We start from the raw sequence: 19,078 nt of genomic DNA on the forward strand, positions 1-19,078 counted from the left end.
GGGATATTAATTGGCTGCTCAGGGTCCCTCTCAATTCCTGCTTTTCAGGGGCTGGATGCATTTCCCCTCTTTGGAGCTGATGAAAAACGCAGCTAACACTCCTAAAACCAACATAAATCCCATTTCTTCTTAGCTGGCACTGAGAAGTGCAAGGAAAATAAATCAGTGCTAACTCAGGGCTCACAGCTCGTGCCCAGCACAAGAAAACTCAGCAGATTCAGGCTCAAACCTTGACCTACAAGAGGCAGCAAAACTCCTCACCAAAGCAACATCCAAAAATCATGCGCCCAAACAAGCACCAAAAATCAGTTTTCAACAGCTTTTGTGCCAGTGCTGCAACTTGAAACTGTCATTAATCAACCCAAATTAAAGTTTCTTCTGGAACTTCCCAGCAGTTCTCACCCAGGTGCTGCACACAAGTTAACCCAGCTTAAATCTGGAGCTCAGGGGTGCCACAACACATCCAAACCACCAAGCTCAGGGGTGTCCTTGCTGAGGAAATGATCCCCCCAGGGAATTCCATCTGTGGGTTTTTAAGGTAATTGTCAGCACACAGCCCAGCTGCTGAAGCTGCTGCAGCAGCTGGAGGGTGGGGAGTGAGCCCCAAAAGAAAATTCTGGCTATTTCAGGGGCTGGATGCATTGTGCCATGTTCAAAGTGATGAAAAATCAGCTTTTTAGACAAAAAATTCTGGCTGGATGCATTGTCCCACATTCAAAGTGATGAAAAATCAAAAAATTCTGGCTGGATGCATTGTTCCACATTCAAAGTGATGAAAAATCAAAAAATTCTAGCTGGATTCATTGTCCCATGTTCAAGGTGATGAAAAATCAGCTTTTTAGACAGAAATTCTGGCTGGATGCATTGTCCCACATTCAAAGTGATGAAAAATCAGCTTTTTAGACAAAAAATTCTGGCTGGATTCATTGTGCCCTGTTCAAGGTGATGGTGAATGCACCTTTTTAGATGCTGATAAGAGCAATTGAAATCCCATTTTTGGTTAACCAGCTGTGAGAAATGCACGGAGGTGGAAGCAGCCCAGCAGGTGAGGTCCCACTGGGCACTCCCAGCACACTCACCTGTCCTCAGGCATGGAGGGGCTCAGGAACCGGGCAGAGTCATCGTCGTGGCTGCTCTGCTGGCTGCTCTGCTGGCTGCTGGAACACAAAACGGGCTCAGTCAGAGCTGGGCAACCTCCTGGGCACAGCCAGCTCCCACCCTGATCTCACAGGGCAGCTCTGGGAGCTCTGGGACACTCGGCTTAAATCCACTTTGAGAAAAACACAGAGCTGGGCAACCTCCTGTAGAACACAGCTTAAATCCAGAGTGAGGAAAAACAGATCTGTCTGACCTAGGCTGGGAGACTCAGCTTAAATCCAGATCACAGAAAACAGATCTGTCTGACCTCCTGTGGAACACTCAGCCTAAATCCAGACTGAGGAAAACATCTTTGTGACCTCTGGAACACTCAGCTGTAAATCCAGATCACAAAAAAATAACAGCTTTGTGACCTCTTTAAACTTACTCAGATTAAATCCAGATCTCAAAAACCAGCTTTGGGACTATGATCTTAAATCCAGATCACAGAAAACAGATCTGTCTGACCTCCTCTGGAACACTCAGCCTAAATCCAGATCTCACAAAACAGCTTTGGGACCTCTGGAACACTCAGCTTAAATCCAGATCATAGAAAACAGATCTGTCTGACCTCCTTTGGAACACTCAGCTTAAATCCAGATTGAGGAAAACACAGATAGAGCTGGGGAACCTCCTCTAAAACACTCAGCTGTAAACCCAGATCCCAGAAAACATCTCTGTGACCTCTGGAACACTGAGCTGTAAATTCAGATTACAGAAAACATCTTTGTGACCTCTGGAACACTCAGCTGTAAATCCAGATCCCAGAAAACATCTTTGTGACCTCTAGAACACTCAATTTAAAATCCAGATGAAGGGAAACAGATCTTTGTGACCTTTGGAACATTCAAATTCAGATGGAGGAGAACACAGACAGAGCTGTTTGACCTCCTTTGGAACACTCAGCTTTAAATCCAAATTACAAAAAACATTTTTGTAACCTCTGGAACACTCAATTTGAAATCCAGATTGAGGAAAACAGATCTCTGTGACCTCTGGAACACTCAATGTTAAATCCAGGTGGAGGGAAACACAGACAGAGCTGGGGCTGGGTAACTCCTCTGGAACACTCAGCTATAAACCCAGATTACAGAAAATGTCTTTGTGACCTCTGGCACACTGAGCTTTAAATACAGATTACAGAAAACATCTTTGTGACCTCTGGCACACTCAATTTTAAATCCAGATTGAGGAAAACACAGACAGAGCTGGGTGACCTCCTGTAAAACACTCAGCTTAAATCCTGATGGAGGAAAACAGATCTTTGTGAGCTCTGGAACGTTCAAATTCAGATGGAGGAGAACACAGACAGAGCTGTTTGACCTCCTCTGGAATACTCAGCTTTAAATCCAAATTACAGAAAACATCTTTGTGAGCTCTGGAACACTCAGCTATAAACCCAGATCCCAGAAAACATCTCTGTGACCTCTGGCACACCCAGATCCCAGAAAACACGAGGCTCAGGCTCCACCTTTGGGGTTGAAAGGAGGAACCAACAGGAGCCATTGAGCCTAAATCTGGTTCCCAGCCAGCACGAGGGTTTGGAGTCTCTCAGTGTCCCTGGGTGACACTTGGCTGAGAACTCCCTGGAATAGAAAAGTGACCTTGCACATCAGCTGGGCACCATTTCTGACAGGCAAACCGAGCTGCTGGGTGTTCACCCCCTCCCCAGCCCGGGGACAAGCAGAAAGGAGCAGTAAAAAACCAATTTTTGAAGCGGCCAGCGCTGAATCTCTGGCCAGACTTGCAGGCTGAGCCCACCAGATGTCACTGTCCCCCCTGAAACGGGCACTCTGTGGGCGATCATTGGATTTCCTGCACGTTTATCCCTGCAGCTCTCCCGTGGCAGCTGCAGGGGCTGCTCAGCTCCTGCTGCAGCTGGTCCTGCTGCAGGGGAGCTGCAGGGGCTCCCGGGCAGGCTCCCTGCTCTGCTCTGCAGTCACAGCACAGCAGCAGCACAGACTGGGCTGGGACTCAGCCTGGGAGCATCCCCTGGCAGGAGTCCAACCCAAATGTTCGATCCAATGCATGGATTTATGCATTGCTGCCTGCAGCCACAGCCCTGCAGCCACAGCCCTGCAGCCAGAGCCCTGCTGCACACAGCCCTGCAGCCGCAGCCCTGCAGCCGCAGCCCTGCAGCCACAGCCCGGCTCCACACAGCCCTGCAGCCAGAGCCCTGCTGCACACAGCCCTGCAGCCACAGCCCTGCAGCCACAGCCCTGCTGCACACAGCCCTGCAGCCGCGGCTCTGCAGCCACAGCCCTGCTGCACACAGCCCTGCATAGCACAGCCCTGCAGCCACAGCCCTGCAGCCACAGCCCTGCAGCCACAGCCCTGCAGCCGCAGCCCTGCAGCCACAGCCCTGCAGCCGCAGCCCTGCACAGCACAGAATGCAAATATGGGATCAAAGAAACCAAACAAATGGCACCTGCCATGCCAAAGAGAGATTTTTATCCAGCAGCATCTGCTTTGGGGGGAAACAGTGCCAAAACTGCAAATAACACATTTCCCTAAATTAAATTATATTAATTATATAATTAAATTATATTAATTAAATTAATTATATAATTAAATTGTATTAATTATAATTAAATTACATTAATAATTTTTTAAAATAGCACATTTCCAAAAAGTGTCCTAATTAAACTTGATAATTGATGAATTAAATCGATAAATTAAATTATATTGATAATTTAAACAAATAGCACATTTCCTTAAAGTGTAATAATTAAACTTGATAATTGATAAATTAAATTGAAAAATTAAATTAATAATTTAAATTATATTGATAATTTAAACAAATAGTACATTTCCATAAAGTGTAATAATTAAACTTGATCATTGATAAATTAAATTGAAAAATTAAATGAATAATTTAAATTATATTGATAATTTAAACAAATAGTACATTTCCATAAAGTGTAATAATTAAACTTGATAACTGATAAATTAAATTTATAAATTAAATTGATAAATTAGATTATAATGATAATTTAAACAAATAAAGGGAGAGGTTTTCTCTCCTCCCTTCTGTTTTTGCCAAAGAATTTGCAGTTTTCTGCAAGGAATAAAAAGCCAGTTAATCCAAATTTCATTGAATATTTTCCTCAGCCATGTTAATTTTACCAGCTGCTTCTCTGGGGCTGCACCTTATTGAAGTGACCTTTCTGAGAGCCCAGCACCTGGCTGGGGACACCTTGGGGACATCACCTGGCACTGCCCACCCTTTGTGCCCCAGAGCAGGAATGTGAAATCAGCGACCAACAGTCACAAAAACCGTTAAAAACCAGCACAGAAACCAGCCTGTGGTACAGAAACCAGGCTGGGCTCAGGAGAGCACCAAACCCCTGCCAGAAGGGAAGGAGGATTCTGGATTGGCTCCCAGCTGGAAATCCACAGCTGGCCAAGAACAGCACATTCCTAAAAGCAAAGAAACCCTTGTCTTGCACTCCTGAGCGTAAATCGACAGCTGGGTAGGAGCAATGCACTCGTAAAAGTAAATAAATCTATTTTTTTTTGCATTTCTGAGCTTCACTGTGCCCCACTGGGCTGGGGAAATGCAGAGAGGGAACCACATCTGCCCTCTGCCAAAGAATTCCCCTTTTTGATCAGAGGAAGCATTGCAGAGATTATTTCTCTAATTTATCATTTCTGCAGAGAAAACCCCCCACCAAACCTTCCCATTTCAGTTCAGATGGACTCAAACTCACCCAGGGAGAGCTCCCAGACTGTGCCAGGCCAGCAGGGCTGGGAGCAGCAAATAAAGGAAATAAAGCTTTTTCTTGCACTTAAATCAGCAGCTGGGTAAGAGCACTGCACTCCTCAAAGCAAATAAATATTCTTTTTTTTTTTCATTTCTGAGCTTCACTGTGGCCCACAGGGCTGGGGAAACGCAGAAAGGGAACCACATCTGCCCTCTGCCAAAGAATTTCCCCTTTTTGATCAGAGGAAGCATTGCAGAGATTATTTCTCTGATTTATCATTTCTGCAGAGAAAACCCTCCCAGCAAAATTTCCCAATTCTGTTCAGACGGGACAATTCCCAGACTGGGAGAATTCCCAGACTCTCCCAGGCCAGCAGGGCTGGGAGCAGCAAATAAAGCAAATAAATATTCTTTTTTTTTTGCATTTCTGAGCTTCACTGTGGCCCACTGGGCTGGGGAAGAGCAGGGATTATTTCTCTAATAATTTCTGCATATAAAACCCTCCCAGCAAACCCTTCCCATTTCAGTTCAGATGGACCCAAACTCACCCAGAGAGAATTCCCAGACTGTGCCAGGCCAGCAGGGCTGGGAGCAGCCCGTGCCAACTCCCCCTGGGAGAGCTCCAATGAACCTTAGAGCTCTTCCTCTTCCTCCAGCCCATAAAGTTCACATTCCAAAGGAAGGGTTAAAATTTAACAGCAGCCAGGAACTGCAGCTCCCAGGGATTCAACACCTCAGCTCCTGTTTGTGAGCCATAAAAACCCCCAGAAAATCCCTCCTCACCCACCCGGCCCTTGCAGAGCTCTGGGAGCTTTTCCCACCACATGGAATTATTGGAATTATTTCAGCTCCTGGTCAGGAGGCAGGGAGGCTGTAAATTCACTGAAATGCTCAGAGCCTGCTGGCTGGGGATGGTTTTCAGTCCATTTGAGGATAACCTGCTATTAAGTGTTCCTTTGGAGCAGTGGAGTGACAATTTCAAACATGGGATCATGACGGGAGATGCAGAAAGGTGGGATTTGTTCTGAGGAATAACCAGGAAAAAAGTCTTCAGGCAGAATTTTGTATGCACAGAGAAAGGCAAAAAAGCTGGATAAAACCCTGAGGAAATCAGCAAAACTGATCCTCTCATCCCTAGGCTCAGCAGTGATAAACTTGAACTTGGGAAAGGTTTAAATCTGAATTTGGGAAAGGTTTAAACTAGAATTTGGACAAGGTTTAAACTTGAATTTGGAGAAGGTCTGAACTTGAATTTGGACAAGGTTTAAATTTGAATTTGAAGAAAGTTTGAACTTGAATTTGGAGAAGCTTTGAACTTGAAATTCGGAAAGGTTTAAACTTGAATTTGGGAAAGGTTTAAATCTTCATTCTAGGCTCAGCGTGATAAACTTGAATTGGGAAAGGTTTAAATTTGAATTTGGGAAGATTTAAGTCTTCATCCTAAGCTCAGCAGTGATAACTGATTTGGGAAGGTTTAAACCTGAATTTGGAAAAGGTTTAAACTTGAATTTGGAAAAAGTTTAAACTTGAATTTGGAAAAAGTTTAAACCTGAATTTGGACAAGGTTTAAACCTGAATTTGGACAAGGTTTAAATCCTCAGCTGCACAAGCCCAGGGTGTCCCTTGTGTTCCTGTCATTCCAAGACAATAAAAACACTTTCAGCTTTGTGCCCTGTGGTTTTTCCTTATTTCTCACACAAACTCGTTAGCTAATCCTTTAGAAAATGCAGAGAAATCCTCAGCACAGATTAACCAGGCCTTCAACAATTAAACCTTCAAAGATGCTGCTTCCAGCACACAATTTACCCAGAAAACCCAAGTACAAAACCCCATTTTTCACTGATTTAACCCAGGTGTTCTGATCACACACACTTCGTTTGAAGGAAATTTGAATTTTGCTGGTTTTGCCTTAAATATTTCAATATTTCTCTCACACTTGGGAAGTTCTGAGCTATAAACCAGATGAATATTCACTTTAAAAGGCAGAAAATCTTGTTTTATTCTGAGATTTCAGCCTCTGGGGGATGAGGCAGAGCCAGGATCTCTGATTTTCTGCATGAGCAGCCTTTCAGAGCCCAGCAAAGATATTTATCACAATTCCACAAAGGTTCAGGCACTCAGGCCAACGTTTGCACACCGAGAACCTTCTGGAACTCCTCACCAGGTGGGGGTGAGAAACCCACTGTGCTTTTCTACCTCCAGGTGGTTTGGTAGAATTCTAATCCAAGGAATTTCAATTTTTTCCACAGTGAAGGATGAGTGGGATGGGGGAAGAAACAGGACAGAAAGAGCTGTGTGCTGGAAATGGGATCAGTGAAAGAGTTTGGGGCATTATCCCAAAAAAGATCCAATTCCAGATGAGTATTTTGTACTCACATTGTTTAATTAACCCATTTATTTGTAAGGCTTTGGGTTCAGTATCACCTGTTTAAAAAATAAATTATAATTGACAATTGCCAGTCAGGGATACAAATTCGAGACTTGTATAGATAAAAGGGCTCTGTGATCACCTGTAAATTAATATTTGTATGGATAAAAGGGCTCTGTGATCACCTGTAAATTGGGTATTTGGGAGTTTTTCCACAATAAACAAAATTTCTAACTCTAAACTGTCAGGGAGTTTTTGGGTATTGGAACTGGATCAATATCCACACTGGGAATGGGATGTACCAAAGTATGAATTTGTATTTTGGGTATTCAATACCTGTACAGGAAAATGGACACTGTATCACCTGTAAATAATATTTGTATGGATAACAGGGCTCTGTGATCACCTGTAAATTGGGTATGTTTGGGAGCTGCTCCACAATAAACAAAATTTCTAACTCTAAACTGTCAGGGAGTTTTTGGGTATCGGAACGGATCAATATCCACACTGGGAATGGGATGTACCAAAGTGATCAATATGTATTTGCACTTTCGGTATTCAATACCTGCACGGATCAAAGGGCTCTGTAATCACCTGTAAATTGGGGTGTATTTGGGAGCTGTCCCACAATAAACACAACACTCTCTAAACTGTCAGAGAGTTTTTGGATATCGGTACTGGATCAATATCCACATTGGGAATGGGATGTACCAAAGTTATGAATCATTTGTATTTTGGGTATTCAATACCTGTACAGATAAAAGGGCTCTGTGATCACCTGTAAATTGGGTGTGTGTTTGGGAGCTATCCCACAATAAACAACATTTCTAACTCGAAACTGTCAGGAGTTTTTGGGTATTGGTAACTGGATCAATATCCACATTGGGAATGGGATGTACCAAAGCGATCAATATGTATTTGCACTTTCGGTATTCAATACCTGTACAGGTAAAAGGGCTCTGTAATCACCTGTAAATTGGGTGTGTATTTGGGAGCTGTCCCACAATAAACAAAATTTCTAACTCTAAACTGTCAGAGAGTTTTTGGATATCGGTACCAGATCAATATCCACATTGGGAATGGGATGTACCAAAGTTAGAATTTGTATTTGTATTTAGGGTATTCAATACCTGTACAGATCAAAGGGCTCTGTGATCACCTGTAAATTGGGGTGTGTTTGGGAGCTGTCCCACAATAAACAAACACTTTCTAACTCTGAACTGTCAGGGAGTTTTTGGCTATCGGTCCCAGATCAATATCGGTGTTTTTGATCGATCACTCGCTGCAAAGGGTTAAAGGTGTCCTGTTCTCCCAGCTCACCATTCCACAAAGCAAACACCCACACCGACCTCCTGCCCCAACACCGCCAGCGGGATATTCTGTTATCCTGCCGCTGGAACAGAGCCCTGGAAAGGCGGCGGGAGAAGGGAATTGGGAATGGATTGGGAAATGGCAGGGCAGGATCTCAGATGGCCCAAAGGCAAATATTTGCTGAGCAGATAAGAGCAGCAGCATTTCTGTTTGTAAATCGCTCCTCTTTAATACCCTTGGGTGCCTGCTCACCCTAAACCACACAAATACTGCAAGGCAAATGTTTTAAAAGAAAACCACAAACTACTGCACAAAGGCAGTGAGGTTCAGCCAAAAAACCACCAAAAATCCAAAACAAACAAAAAACCCAACCCCCCAAAATACAAACAAAAAACCCAAACAAACAAAAAAACAACAAAAGAAACAAAACAAAAAAAACCAGAACAAAACAAACAAAAAAAAAACCCGAAAAAATTAAAATTAAAAAAAAAATGCCAGGGCTGGTGGAATTCACGGTCACTTGGCACAGACTGCCAGAAACAAATGGCAAAAAATCTGCAGTCCCAACAAGCAGCACATCAGCACCCCCAGGAGACAGGCATGCAGCAGCTGGGGAACGAAAATAAAATAAAATAAAATAAATAAAATAAAATAAAATAAAATAAATAAATAAATAAAATAAATAAAGTAATAAATAAAATAAAATAAAATAAAATAAAATAAAATAAAATAAATAAATATAAATAACAAATAAATAAATAAATAACAAAATAAAATAAATTAAATTAATTAAAATAAATAAAAAAATAAAATCACTTTTTTGAGAGTGCTTTAAGCCTCATTTGAACCTGCAGGTCCAAAAAGGGAAAAGTTACATTAATGCTGAGTTGGTACCAAGCCATCATTTGTGAGTTTTGAAATTCTGGATTAGAAGAGACAGCACAGAAATATTCCCAAAGAACCCCACAGACATTCCTAAAATCCACACAGATATTCCTCAAATCCACACAGATATTCCCAAAGAAGCACACAGATATTCCCAAAGACCTGGATCACTTTTCCATCATGGAACAGGATCTAAAACCTGAATCTTGCAGATTTTTGGTTTTTTACTTCCCACCATCAGCAGTTTCTTAGGGGAAAAAGAAGAAAATCACATCACTCAGGATTGTTCCTCTAGAAAATCCCACAATGTTTTCCACACATGCTGAAAGTCAGAAAAGGGGGAATGACCATTGAAATGAATGGAATGACCAAAAATAAATAAATAAATAATAAATAAATAAAATCACATCACTCAGGGTTGTTCCTCTAAACATCCCACAATGATTTCCACACGTGTTGAAGTCAGAAAAAGGCCATTAAAATGAATGGAATGACCAAAAATAAATAATAAAATAAAATCACATCACTCAGGATTTTTCCTCTAAAAATCCCACAATGTTTTCCACACATGCTGAAGTCAGAAAAGGCCATTAAAATGAATGGAATGACCAAAATAATAACAAATAAAATCACACACTCAGATTTCCTCTAGAAAATCCCACATTTTTCCACACTGTGAGTCAGAAAAGGGATGCCATTGAATGAATGACCAAAATAAAATAAATAAACACACTCAGGGTTCCTCTAGAAAATCCCACAGTGTTTTCCACACATGTTGAAGTCAGAAAAAGGGGGAATGGCCATTGAAATGAATGGAATGACCAAAAATAAATAAATAAACAAAATCACATCACTCAGGGTTGTTCCTCTAGAAAATCCCACAATGTTTTCCACACGTGCTGAAGTCAGAAAAAGGGCAGTGACCATTAAAATGAAGGGAATGACCAAAAATAAATAAAATAAAATAAGATCACACCAGTCAGGTTTGTGCTCGTGGGTTCTCCAGAGCCACCAAGAGCAGGGAGGAGCAGCTGCTTCCCTCAGAGACCAACAGCCTTCCCCATGAGACACTTCTCCTCCCAACATCCTCAATCACAGCACCAGCTACAAGCAAAAAGGGGAGAAAAAAGCATTTTCCTGTTTGGTGATGAGCTCCCAGCGCAGGCAGCAGTTGTGCACAGAAATGAGAATTTTACAGGGATCTCAGCAGAACTGAGCCAGCCCAGAGCACAGCCCATGCCCAGCTCTGGCTCTGCTGCTCAGGGAGGAGCAGCCCCACTTCCTCCCCTCTGGTCACAGCTGGAAGGTGGAAGTTCAGCAAAAACCCAGAGCTGCAGAATTTGGAGCTGCTCATTCTGCAACTTCTGGGAACAGAGCGACCAAACCCCCCTGGGCTGCCCAGAGCTCCCCAAGAGCCCAGCCCAGCTCCCTCCTCACCAGGAAACTCCTCCAAGATGTCCCCAAAGAACTGGGACACTTCTCTGCAACTGAAGAAGATCTAAAACCTGAATCTTGCAGCTTTTTGGGGTTTTTTTTTTACTTTTCACCATCAGCAGTTTCTTAAGGAAAATAAAAACAAAATCACATCACTCAGGGTTGTTCCTCTAGAAAATCCCACAATGTTTTCCACACATGCTGAAAGTCAGAAAAGAGGGAATGGCCATTGAAATGAATGGAATGACGAAAAATAAATAAACAAATCAAATCACATCACTCAGGATTTTTCCTCTAAAAATCCCACAATGTTTTCCACACGTGCTAAAGTCAGAAAAGGGGGAATGACCATTGAAATGAATGGAATGACCAAAAATAAATAAATAAACAAAATCACACCACTCAGGATTGCTCCTCTAGAAAATCCCACAATGTTTTCCACACATGCTGAAGTCAGAAAAAGGGCAGTGACCTTTGGTTTATTCCCAGAAATGCTCAAAGTGAATTTCAATTTAATTAAGGAAGGCAAAGGCATGATGGGCTACTTGAAATTAAAGGCTCATTTACCTTTTTGAGCCAATTCAAAATATCCAAGTCACCAATTTGTCAATAATTTTAGCTCGAGTTCCAACAAATCAATTCACTGTTAACTGATTGATATCACTAGAGGGATGGAGAGAAAGCTTTTCAAGGAAAAAAAGGAGATTTTTTTAGCTCAGAAAGTGAAGGGAAGCAGCCTCAGAGCCCAGTGCTGAGCAGAGCTGAGTTCCCCTCATTTGTTCCACATTTTGAGAGAAGTTATCAGGATTTCATCTACAAACCTCCACATTTGCATGGCTGGCAGCTCAGAAACCTCCAGCTCCTCAGCACAGGCACTTTCCTGAGCTGGCATGGAATTCCTCTCATAAAACACTTCATTTTTAATGTTTTAGAGGCATTTTAGGGCTCAGACAAGTCTTTCCTTTTGGGTGAATCCACAGTGAGTGTCAGAGCTCCCAGCCTGAGGAAATTCACCTGCACAAACTGCTCCACCAAAATCCACAACTTTTGCACCTTTTGCAGCACCAACACCTCATCCTTACCCAGCCCTGCTCTGGCCAAAGGGAGAGCTGGCCTCAAAGTGAAGCCTGAATGATCTACTCAGCAATTCTTGCCCCAAAAATCACCTGCAGGCCCTGAAATTACAAGCAGGGCTGGCTTGGAGAGGTAAATAACAAATTAAAGCTGATCCACTGCCTTATGCCCACATCAATAATGCATGCAGGCTGCATGCACAGCAAAATGCCACCAGACTGAAGAGAGAAACATCAGCATGTCTTAATAAAATATAAAAATAAAAATAAAAAATAATTTTAAAAAATAAAAATAAAAATAAAAATAAAAAAAATAAAAAATAAAAATAAAAATAAAATAGAATAAAAATAAAAATAAAAATTTTAAAATTAAAAAAAAAATAAAATAAAAATAAAAATAAAAATAAAAAAAATAAAAATAAAATAAAAATAAATAAAATAAAATAAAAATAAAAATAAAAATAAAAATAAAAATAAAAATAAAAGTGTGTGGCTGTGTGCAGGGTTCATGGTTTATAAAGGTAAATAACTTCATTACCTGGCTGGGAAATGGTGGGTGAGGGGTAGAGGAGGAGCTGTCTGCATCCCTCATTAAAAACCATCCTGTTTATCATCTGTGCAGCAACCCTGAGGCTTGGAGCATCATTCCATGACCAAGGACACGCTGCAGGGACAGTGCTGCCCCCAGGCATGGCCTTCCTGCTCTGTCACCCTGAGCACAGCAGGGCAGGGGCAGGGGAGGCTCCCCCAGACCCCCCTGGGCTTTCAGGGAAGGAAAAGAACATTCTCCCACCCTGAGCACAGCAGGGCCGTGTCACCCTGATTTTTTAGCACTTTCTGAGCCTGCTGATGTTGATATTTTTGTAGAGAACTTTCTCACACACTTTCTGTAAATAACTGATTGTTTTGCATTCTTTTATGGAGGAGGAGAGATTTGATGGGCTGTTGGTTTGTCCAGTGTCACTGGAGAGGTGGCACTGTCACCCTCCAGGCCAGGGTCACTTTTGGGAATCTATAAATGTTGGAGTCAGAAAACAGAGTTCCCTTTTTGCTCTCCACCTGGAGAGCAGCAGTGTGTGCCTGTGCTCCTGTTCCACAGTGACAGGGCCAGGGGCAGGGAAGGCTCCCCCAGCCCCCCCTGGGCTTTCAGGGAAGGAAAAGAACATTCTCCCTCCTGCTCTGTCAGCTCTTAGGGAGCCAGCAGGTAAACAAGGCTCACAACGACCCAGAGAAGAAGAAGGGACAGTTTAATTTTTGACTCTAGTATTTATAGGCTTTCAAAAGTGACAGTGGATTGGAGGGTGGAAGTGTTACTTCTCCAATGACACTGCACAAACCAACAGTCTATTACACTTTTCTTCTTCCAGAAAAGAGTGTAAAACAATAATTATTTACATCAAAGTGCGTGAGAATCTTCATTACAAGACTGCAGAGGGCTTGGAAGGACTTGGAACAGGGTGACAGCCAGCACAGCTGTCCCTGCTGCCCTCACACAGCACAGAGGTGACACTGGGAGCATCTGTCACCAGCAGCAGTGGCACAGCAGGGCAGAGCAGGGGCTCTCTGACCCTGCCAAAGCAGCAAACAGGCAATTTCTGCTTTGTAAAAACAGCCAAAGTTACATTTCACCGGGGGCACAGCAAAGTTTACCCCAGGTCTCTGTCACAGGGACACCAGAAACCCCTCAGGGTTTATCACCCTCTCCGTGGCCAGCTCCCCAAGGTTCTGCTGGTGAAAAATGGGGTTTGTGATTGGCTTTGTGCAAATGTTCAAATGAATATTCTGTGTGTTATGGCAGAAAGTGAAGCTGTGTTCATTTTATTAACAAGTGTGTTAAATATGGGTTTAGGCTATAACATAATGTTAAAATAGAAACTGTGCTGTGCGAGATACTTTTTTTTTAAAGAGAGGAATGAGGTGCTCTCACCGAGACAGCAGCCACAGGACACCTGAATCTTTCAGAGAAAGAGAATTTATTGCCCCATTATCACAGGAAATGAACTTCTTCCTGCCTTGCTCAGCCCTGGATACCCTGTCAGGATTGAGAGGCAGAAGCTGACACTGCCCAGACAGAATCCTGTGTGTGAATGGAATTGATGCTCCATGGATGAGCTGTGGGAATGTGCAACAGGCTGTTACTGTTAAGGGTTAATTCTCTGCTCACGTGGGTCCCTTTTCAGGCTTATTTTGGTCCATAACTCTTTGTTTTTATTGTCTCATGTTGTCCTAATCCTAACTGTCCAAATTTTTATTACTCCAATTTTATCTTTATAACCACTTTATTACTTTATTATTTTACTATTATGTCACCCATATGTTCTATGAAAAATCCTTTCCTTAGGATTTTTCCCCTCCTGAGAAGCTGAGAGGCCTCAGGAACAAACTGCAAACAATTCTTATCTGCTGCTGTGGGATGCCCCAGGGGGAATCTGGGATTGGCCTCATCAGGCTGTTTCCAATTAAGGGCCAATCACAGATCACCTGTCCAGACTGTCTCGGTCAGAGACAAGCCTTTGTTATTCATTCCTTTTCTATTCTCAGCCAGCCTTCTCATGGAATCCTTTCCTCTATTCTTTAGTAGAGTTTAAATATATTATCTATCATAAAATAATAAATCAAGCCTTTTGATACATGGAGTCAACTTTCTCCTCTTTCCCTCATCCTGGGACCCTTGTGGACAATACCACACTATTACTTTATTATTTTACTATTACTTTATTATTTAAGATTCTCAAACCAAGGGATTGGTGTTTTTCACACGCTCCTCTGGGCAGTTTGCTCTGTGCTGGGAGAACCCAGGGCTGACCCCTGCACTCTGCCAGCCCACAGGCTCAGCACCAGGACCAAATCCAGCTTTTCCACCTGGCCTAGGGAGGGGAAAATGCCATCTGAGCCCCGTGTTTGTCATGAAGGGAGGAGCCAGGCTGCCTTTGGTGTGCTAATGCCACCTAAGCCACCCATCCTTCCTTCCAGTCACAGCTTGGCAAACATCACCCGAAACCCCCTGGGGGTGAATGAGCAGGAAGTTGTCAGCATGGCAACATTTGTGAAGGACAAATGTACAAGGAAAAGCTCTTTCTTCCACCTTCACACCAAAATAAACAGGGCTTGGCCTGCCCGAAACTCATTCACCATCAATAAATCCAAATTAAGTCCTTCAGCTGAAGGATTGGACGCCTCATCCTCTGAACTGGTGACCACAACTTCAATACTCTGACACTTCATTCAGCACGTGCCTCGTGCCTTCTTTGCCTTTTTGTGGGCTGTGCCTGAATCCCTGCTTGCACCAACACTGCTATGTGAAAATCAGAAACACCTCCTAAATCAGAAATACTTCCTAAATCAGAAACCCCTCCTAAATCAGAAACACTTCCTAAATCAGAAACACTTCCTAAACAATAAATCCAAGGTTTCCGAAATCAGAAACACTTCCTAAATCAGAAACACTTCCTAAATCAGAAACATTCCTAAATCAGAAAGTTTCCTAAATCAGAAACACTTCCTAAACAATCAATACTTCCTAAATCAGAAACACTGCCTAAATCAGAAACACTTCCTAAATCAGAAACTTCCTAAATCAAAATATTCCTAAATCAGAAATATTTCCTAAATCACAAATACTTCCTAAATCAGAAACATTTCCTAAATCAGAAATATTTCCTAAATCAGAAACACTGCCTAATAAGAAACACTGCCTAAATCAGAAATATTTCCTAAATCAGAAATACTTCCTAAATCACAAATATTTCCTAAATCACAAATAATTCCTAAATCAGAAACACTGCCTAAATAAGAAATACTTCCTAAATCACAAATAATTCTAAATCAGAAACACTTCCTAGATCAGAAATATTTCCTAAATCAGAAGTATTTCCTAGACCAAAAGATGTTTTTCAATGTTAACATGCTGAGAGGGATTACAGATCCTCCATGCATTTATTGATGAAAGTTCTTTAAAAATTAATAAGCAGACAGATTGACCTTGCTGAAGGGACCTGATGAAAGGAAAAATTATCAGCTGATGAGAGTGGGTACTCAAAGCTGTGCCCTGTGAACACTCAGCACCACAGCAGGCAGGGAGTCAGTGTGCTTTGCTGGGTGCAGAAATAAATGTGAAAGGTTCCTCTTTTTCGGGAAGTGCAGCACATCCTTGAAAAACAACCCCACAGGTCAGCTGCACAGGAGCTGCAACCGTGGAAGAAAACCTGGCCCACACTAAGCCAGCCCAAGGATTTATAAACTTGGATCGATTTCTTGGAGAAATCTTTAAAGTGTCTCGAGTGCTTGGGGCCTTCAGGAAAGGCAGATGGTTAAAGGAAGAATTCATTCCAGTGCATGTGGATTGTGAAGGAAGAGTTATTTCCAGTGTGTGTAGATGGTAAAGGAAGAGTTAATTCCAGTGAATGTGGATTGTAAAGGAAGAGTTAACTCCAGTGCATGTGGATTGTGAAGGAAAAGTTAATTCCAGTGTTTGTAGATGGTAAAGGAAGAGTTATTTCCAGTGCATGTGGATTGTAAAGGAAAAGTATTTCCAGTGTGTGTAGATTTTAAAGGAAGAGTTAATTCCAGTGTGTGTAGATTGTAAAGGAAGAGTTAATTCACTGTATGTAGATTGTAAAGGAAGAGTTAATTCCAGTGTGTGTAGATGGTAAAGGAAGGGTTAATTCCAGTGAATGTGGATTGTAAAGGAAGAGTTAACTCCAGTGCATGTGGATTGTGAAGGAAAAGTTAATTCCAGTGTTTGTAGATGGTAAAAGAAGAGTTATTTCCAGTGTTTGTAGATTGCAAAGAAGAGTTAATTGCCCTGCCTGCAGATTTTTAGGGAAGAGTTAACTGCCCTGCACGTGGGGTGCCCTGCAGAGGGTTACATAAGGTGCAGCTCTGTCTCCCGTGGCCGCACAACACAATGCCTGGGCACTCATTCCCGGTGCTGACAGGCTCCTGGAGGCCTTTGGGAGTGATTTGTGCCCTTTCCAGCCGAAGGACTGCGTGACTTTCAGCTCTGGAAAGGTGCCAGGGGCTGAGCCCAGCCACCTTGACACACAGACCTACTGGGCTGCTTGGTGTCCCCTCCTGGCCCCTCTTTGTCCCAGTACTGAGCTGAGGATCTCCAGGGAAGTCTCAGTGGTAGGAATGAGCATCACCCAAAAACACTGGCAGGGCTTGGCACCATCACTCCCACACCTGTGAAATCAGAAATATTTCCTAAACCAAGAGATGTTTTTCAGTGCTAACTTGCTGAGAGGGATTATCAGATCCTCAGCGGCTCACATTCACTGGTGAGAGCTCTTTCTAAATTAATGAGCTACAGCAGAGAGGTCACTCCTCTCTCTCAGGTCTCCTCAGGACACCTCAGTGAGGTTCAGTCTTCTCACCCACTGGCTCTGTGTCACCTGGAGGACCACGAGCAAGGACAGAGCCTTGCCCGGCCATTCCCAGGCAGCTCCCAGGCCTTTTCCTCTGGCACCAGCACATCCAACCAACACCGTGCCACATTCCAGCCAACAGGCGAGGACAAAGTCCGGGAAGAGCCACGTCCAGGGGAACACCAGACCCTTCCAGCCTATTTTCGGGGGCAGCATCACCTCGGGAGCAGGGAGGGGGAGCGGGCAGAGGACCTACCTGCTCTCACTGCACTCCTTCTTCTCTCGGACGCGCAGCCACTTCCGAAGGAGGAAGCGCTTGCGGCGCGGGGAGGCACTGGGAGTGGAGCAGTTGGACCAGGGGGTGTCCTCGTCACTGGAGGGGGTGATCTCAATGGATGGGAGCTGCAGGTATTCCTTGCTGGAGGAAGGAGACTCCTGGTACCTGCCGGCCTCCAGGCTCTGCTCCTGCACGTTCTTCATCCGCCTCATCTTGAAGCGCTTCCTGCGCAGGGTCGGGGTGGACGAGCTGGACCAGGCGCAGCCGCCCTCCAGCACCTGCTGCTCGGGGACCCGCAGCGCCGGGAGCTGCAGCGTTTCTGTCATGTTGGCAGCTGGCATCAGACGCCCTTTCTCCTTCTGCTCCCACCCCCCCCCCGGCACTTGTAGCTCTGATCTCGGCGTAAACCACACCACAAAGCCACAACTCGCCTTCCTCCTCCTCCTCCTCCTCCTCCCTCTGTCCCCGGCCCTGCCCTCCCTCTCAAGCAGGAAACCTCATGTTCTTCACGTGCTCTCACTGAGCTCCCAGCGCGGTGGGAGGGGATGGCCGGGACACACACATGTCACAAGGGGAAGCCAGTTTCAAGTTTCTTTTCTCCTTCTCTCCTCTACAAAAAGTCCCTCCCCTGGCCGCTCTCTCTCTCCCAGCAGGTTCAGCACCGCCACAAGGCTTGGCCGCCTTTCAGCTGCCCTCCCCAGCCCCCCTTTGCCTTCTGCTGGCTCAGGAAAGGAAAAGTCTCCCGGGGCTGCTCAGGGAAAACTCGGCTGTGGTTCTTCTCGAGAGACGAGGCAAGCATGGAGAGGAGCGGCGTGGAGCTGTGGGGAGGGCAGAGAGAGAAACAGAGGGAGGGGAGGAACAAGGCTCGATAAAAATCCGGAAAAAGAGTAGCGGGAGCAGCTTGAGCTGCTTCTGTAGCGGGTGAGACACGCGGGCAGCTGTCGCAAGTGTAACCGCGCTCCTAATCCCGACAGGCAGGGTTTGTGTTACCGAGCCACAAATCCGGCGGGGGAAAGGAGAGGGAAGAGCCTCCCGGAGGAGCCAACTGGGCTGGGTTGTCCCTTTTGTCCCTTTTGTCCCTTTTGTCCCTTTTGTCCCACCTTCCTGCTCAGCCAGCCCACCCCGAGAGGGAGGCAGCGAGCGAGCTTTGACTTTCAGCCTTCTTTCACAATAATTTCACAATAATTTCTCTCTTTTTTGTTTTTTAGGGGTTTTTTGGTTGTTATTTATTCGGAGTTTTTTGTCGTTTTGGTTTGGTTTTTTTCTTTTTTTTTTTTTTGGTGTTTGTTTGGGTGGTTTTTGTTTTTTTCTTTTTTTGTTCCCCATTGGCTGCTCGCAGAGAAGCCGAAGGAGGAGGGGGATTGAGGAACAGCCAAAAAAGCAGCAGCAGCAGCAGCAGCAGGTGGCAGCAGAACTGGTCGGGCTTTCAGCTCAGTTTCACCGAGTGAAAACTGATTTAAAAGAGTTCTCTGGGGTGATGCTGCTTCCAGAATGCCCGTGGGGATGGAGGGGGCGGACAGCACA

At 44.0% G+C, this 19,078-nt stretch overlaps 1 protein-coding gene across 1 annotated transcript in view; it reads right to left on the reverse strand.

Moving 5' to 3' along the window:
• The window catches only part of GRAMD1B (GRAM domain containing 1B), a 118,923-nt gene extending 100,970 nt beyond the window's left edge, over positions 1-17,953 (reverse strand). The window contains exons 1-2 of the mRNA XM_018923774.3: positions 17,534-17,953; positions 1,080-1,157 (exon numbers count right to left, since the gene is read on the reverse strand). Of these exons, the coding sequence (XP_018779319.1) occupies positions 1,080-1,157; positions 17,534-17,895 (440 nt within the window). The 5' untranslated portion in view covers positions 17,896-17,953. The remainder of the gene's footprint in view (positions 1-1,079; positions 1,158-17,533) is intronic.
• Positions 17,954-19,078: the final 1,125 nt, after the last annotated feature.

Source organism: Serinus canaria, chromosome 24 (assembly GCF_022539315.1).
Source record: "Serinus canaria isolate serCan28SL12 chromosome 24, serCan2020, whole genome shotgun sequence".
NCBI lineage: Eukaryota > Metazoa > Chordata > Aves > Passeriformes > Fringillidae > Serinus > Serinus canaria.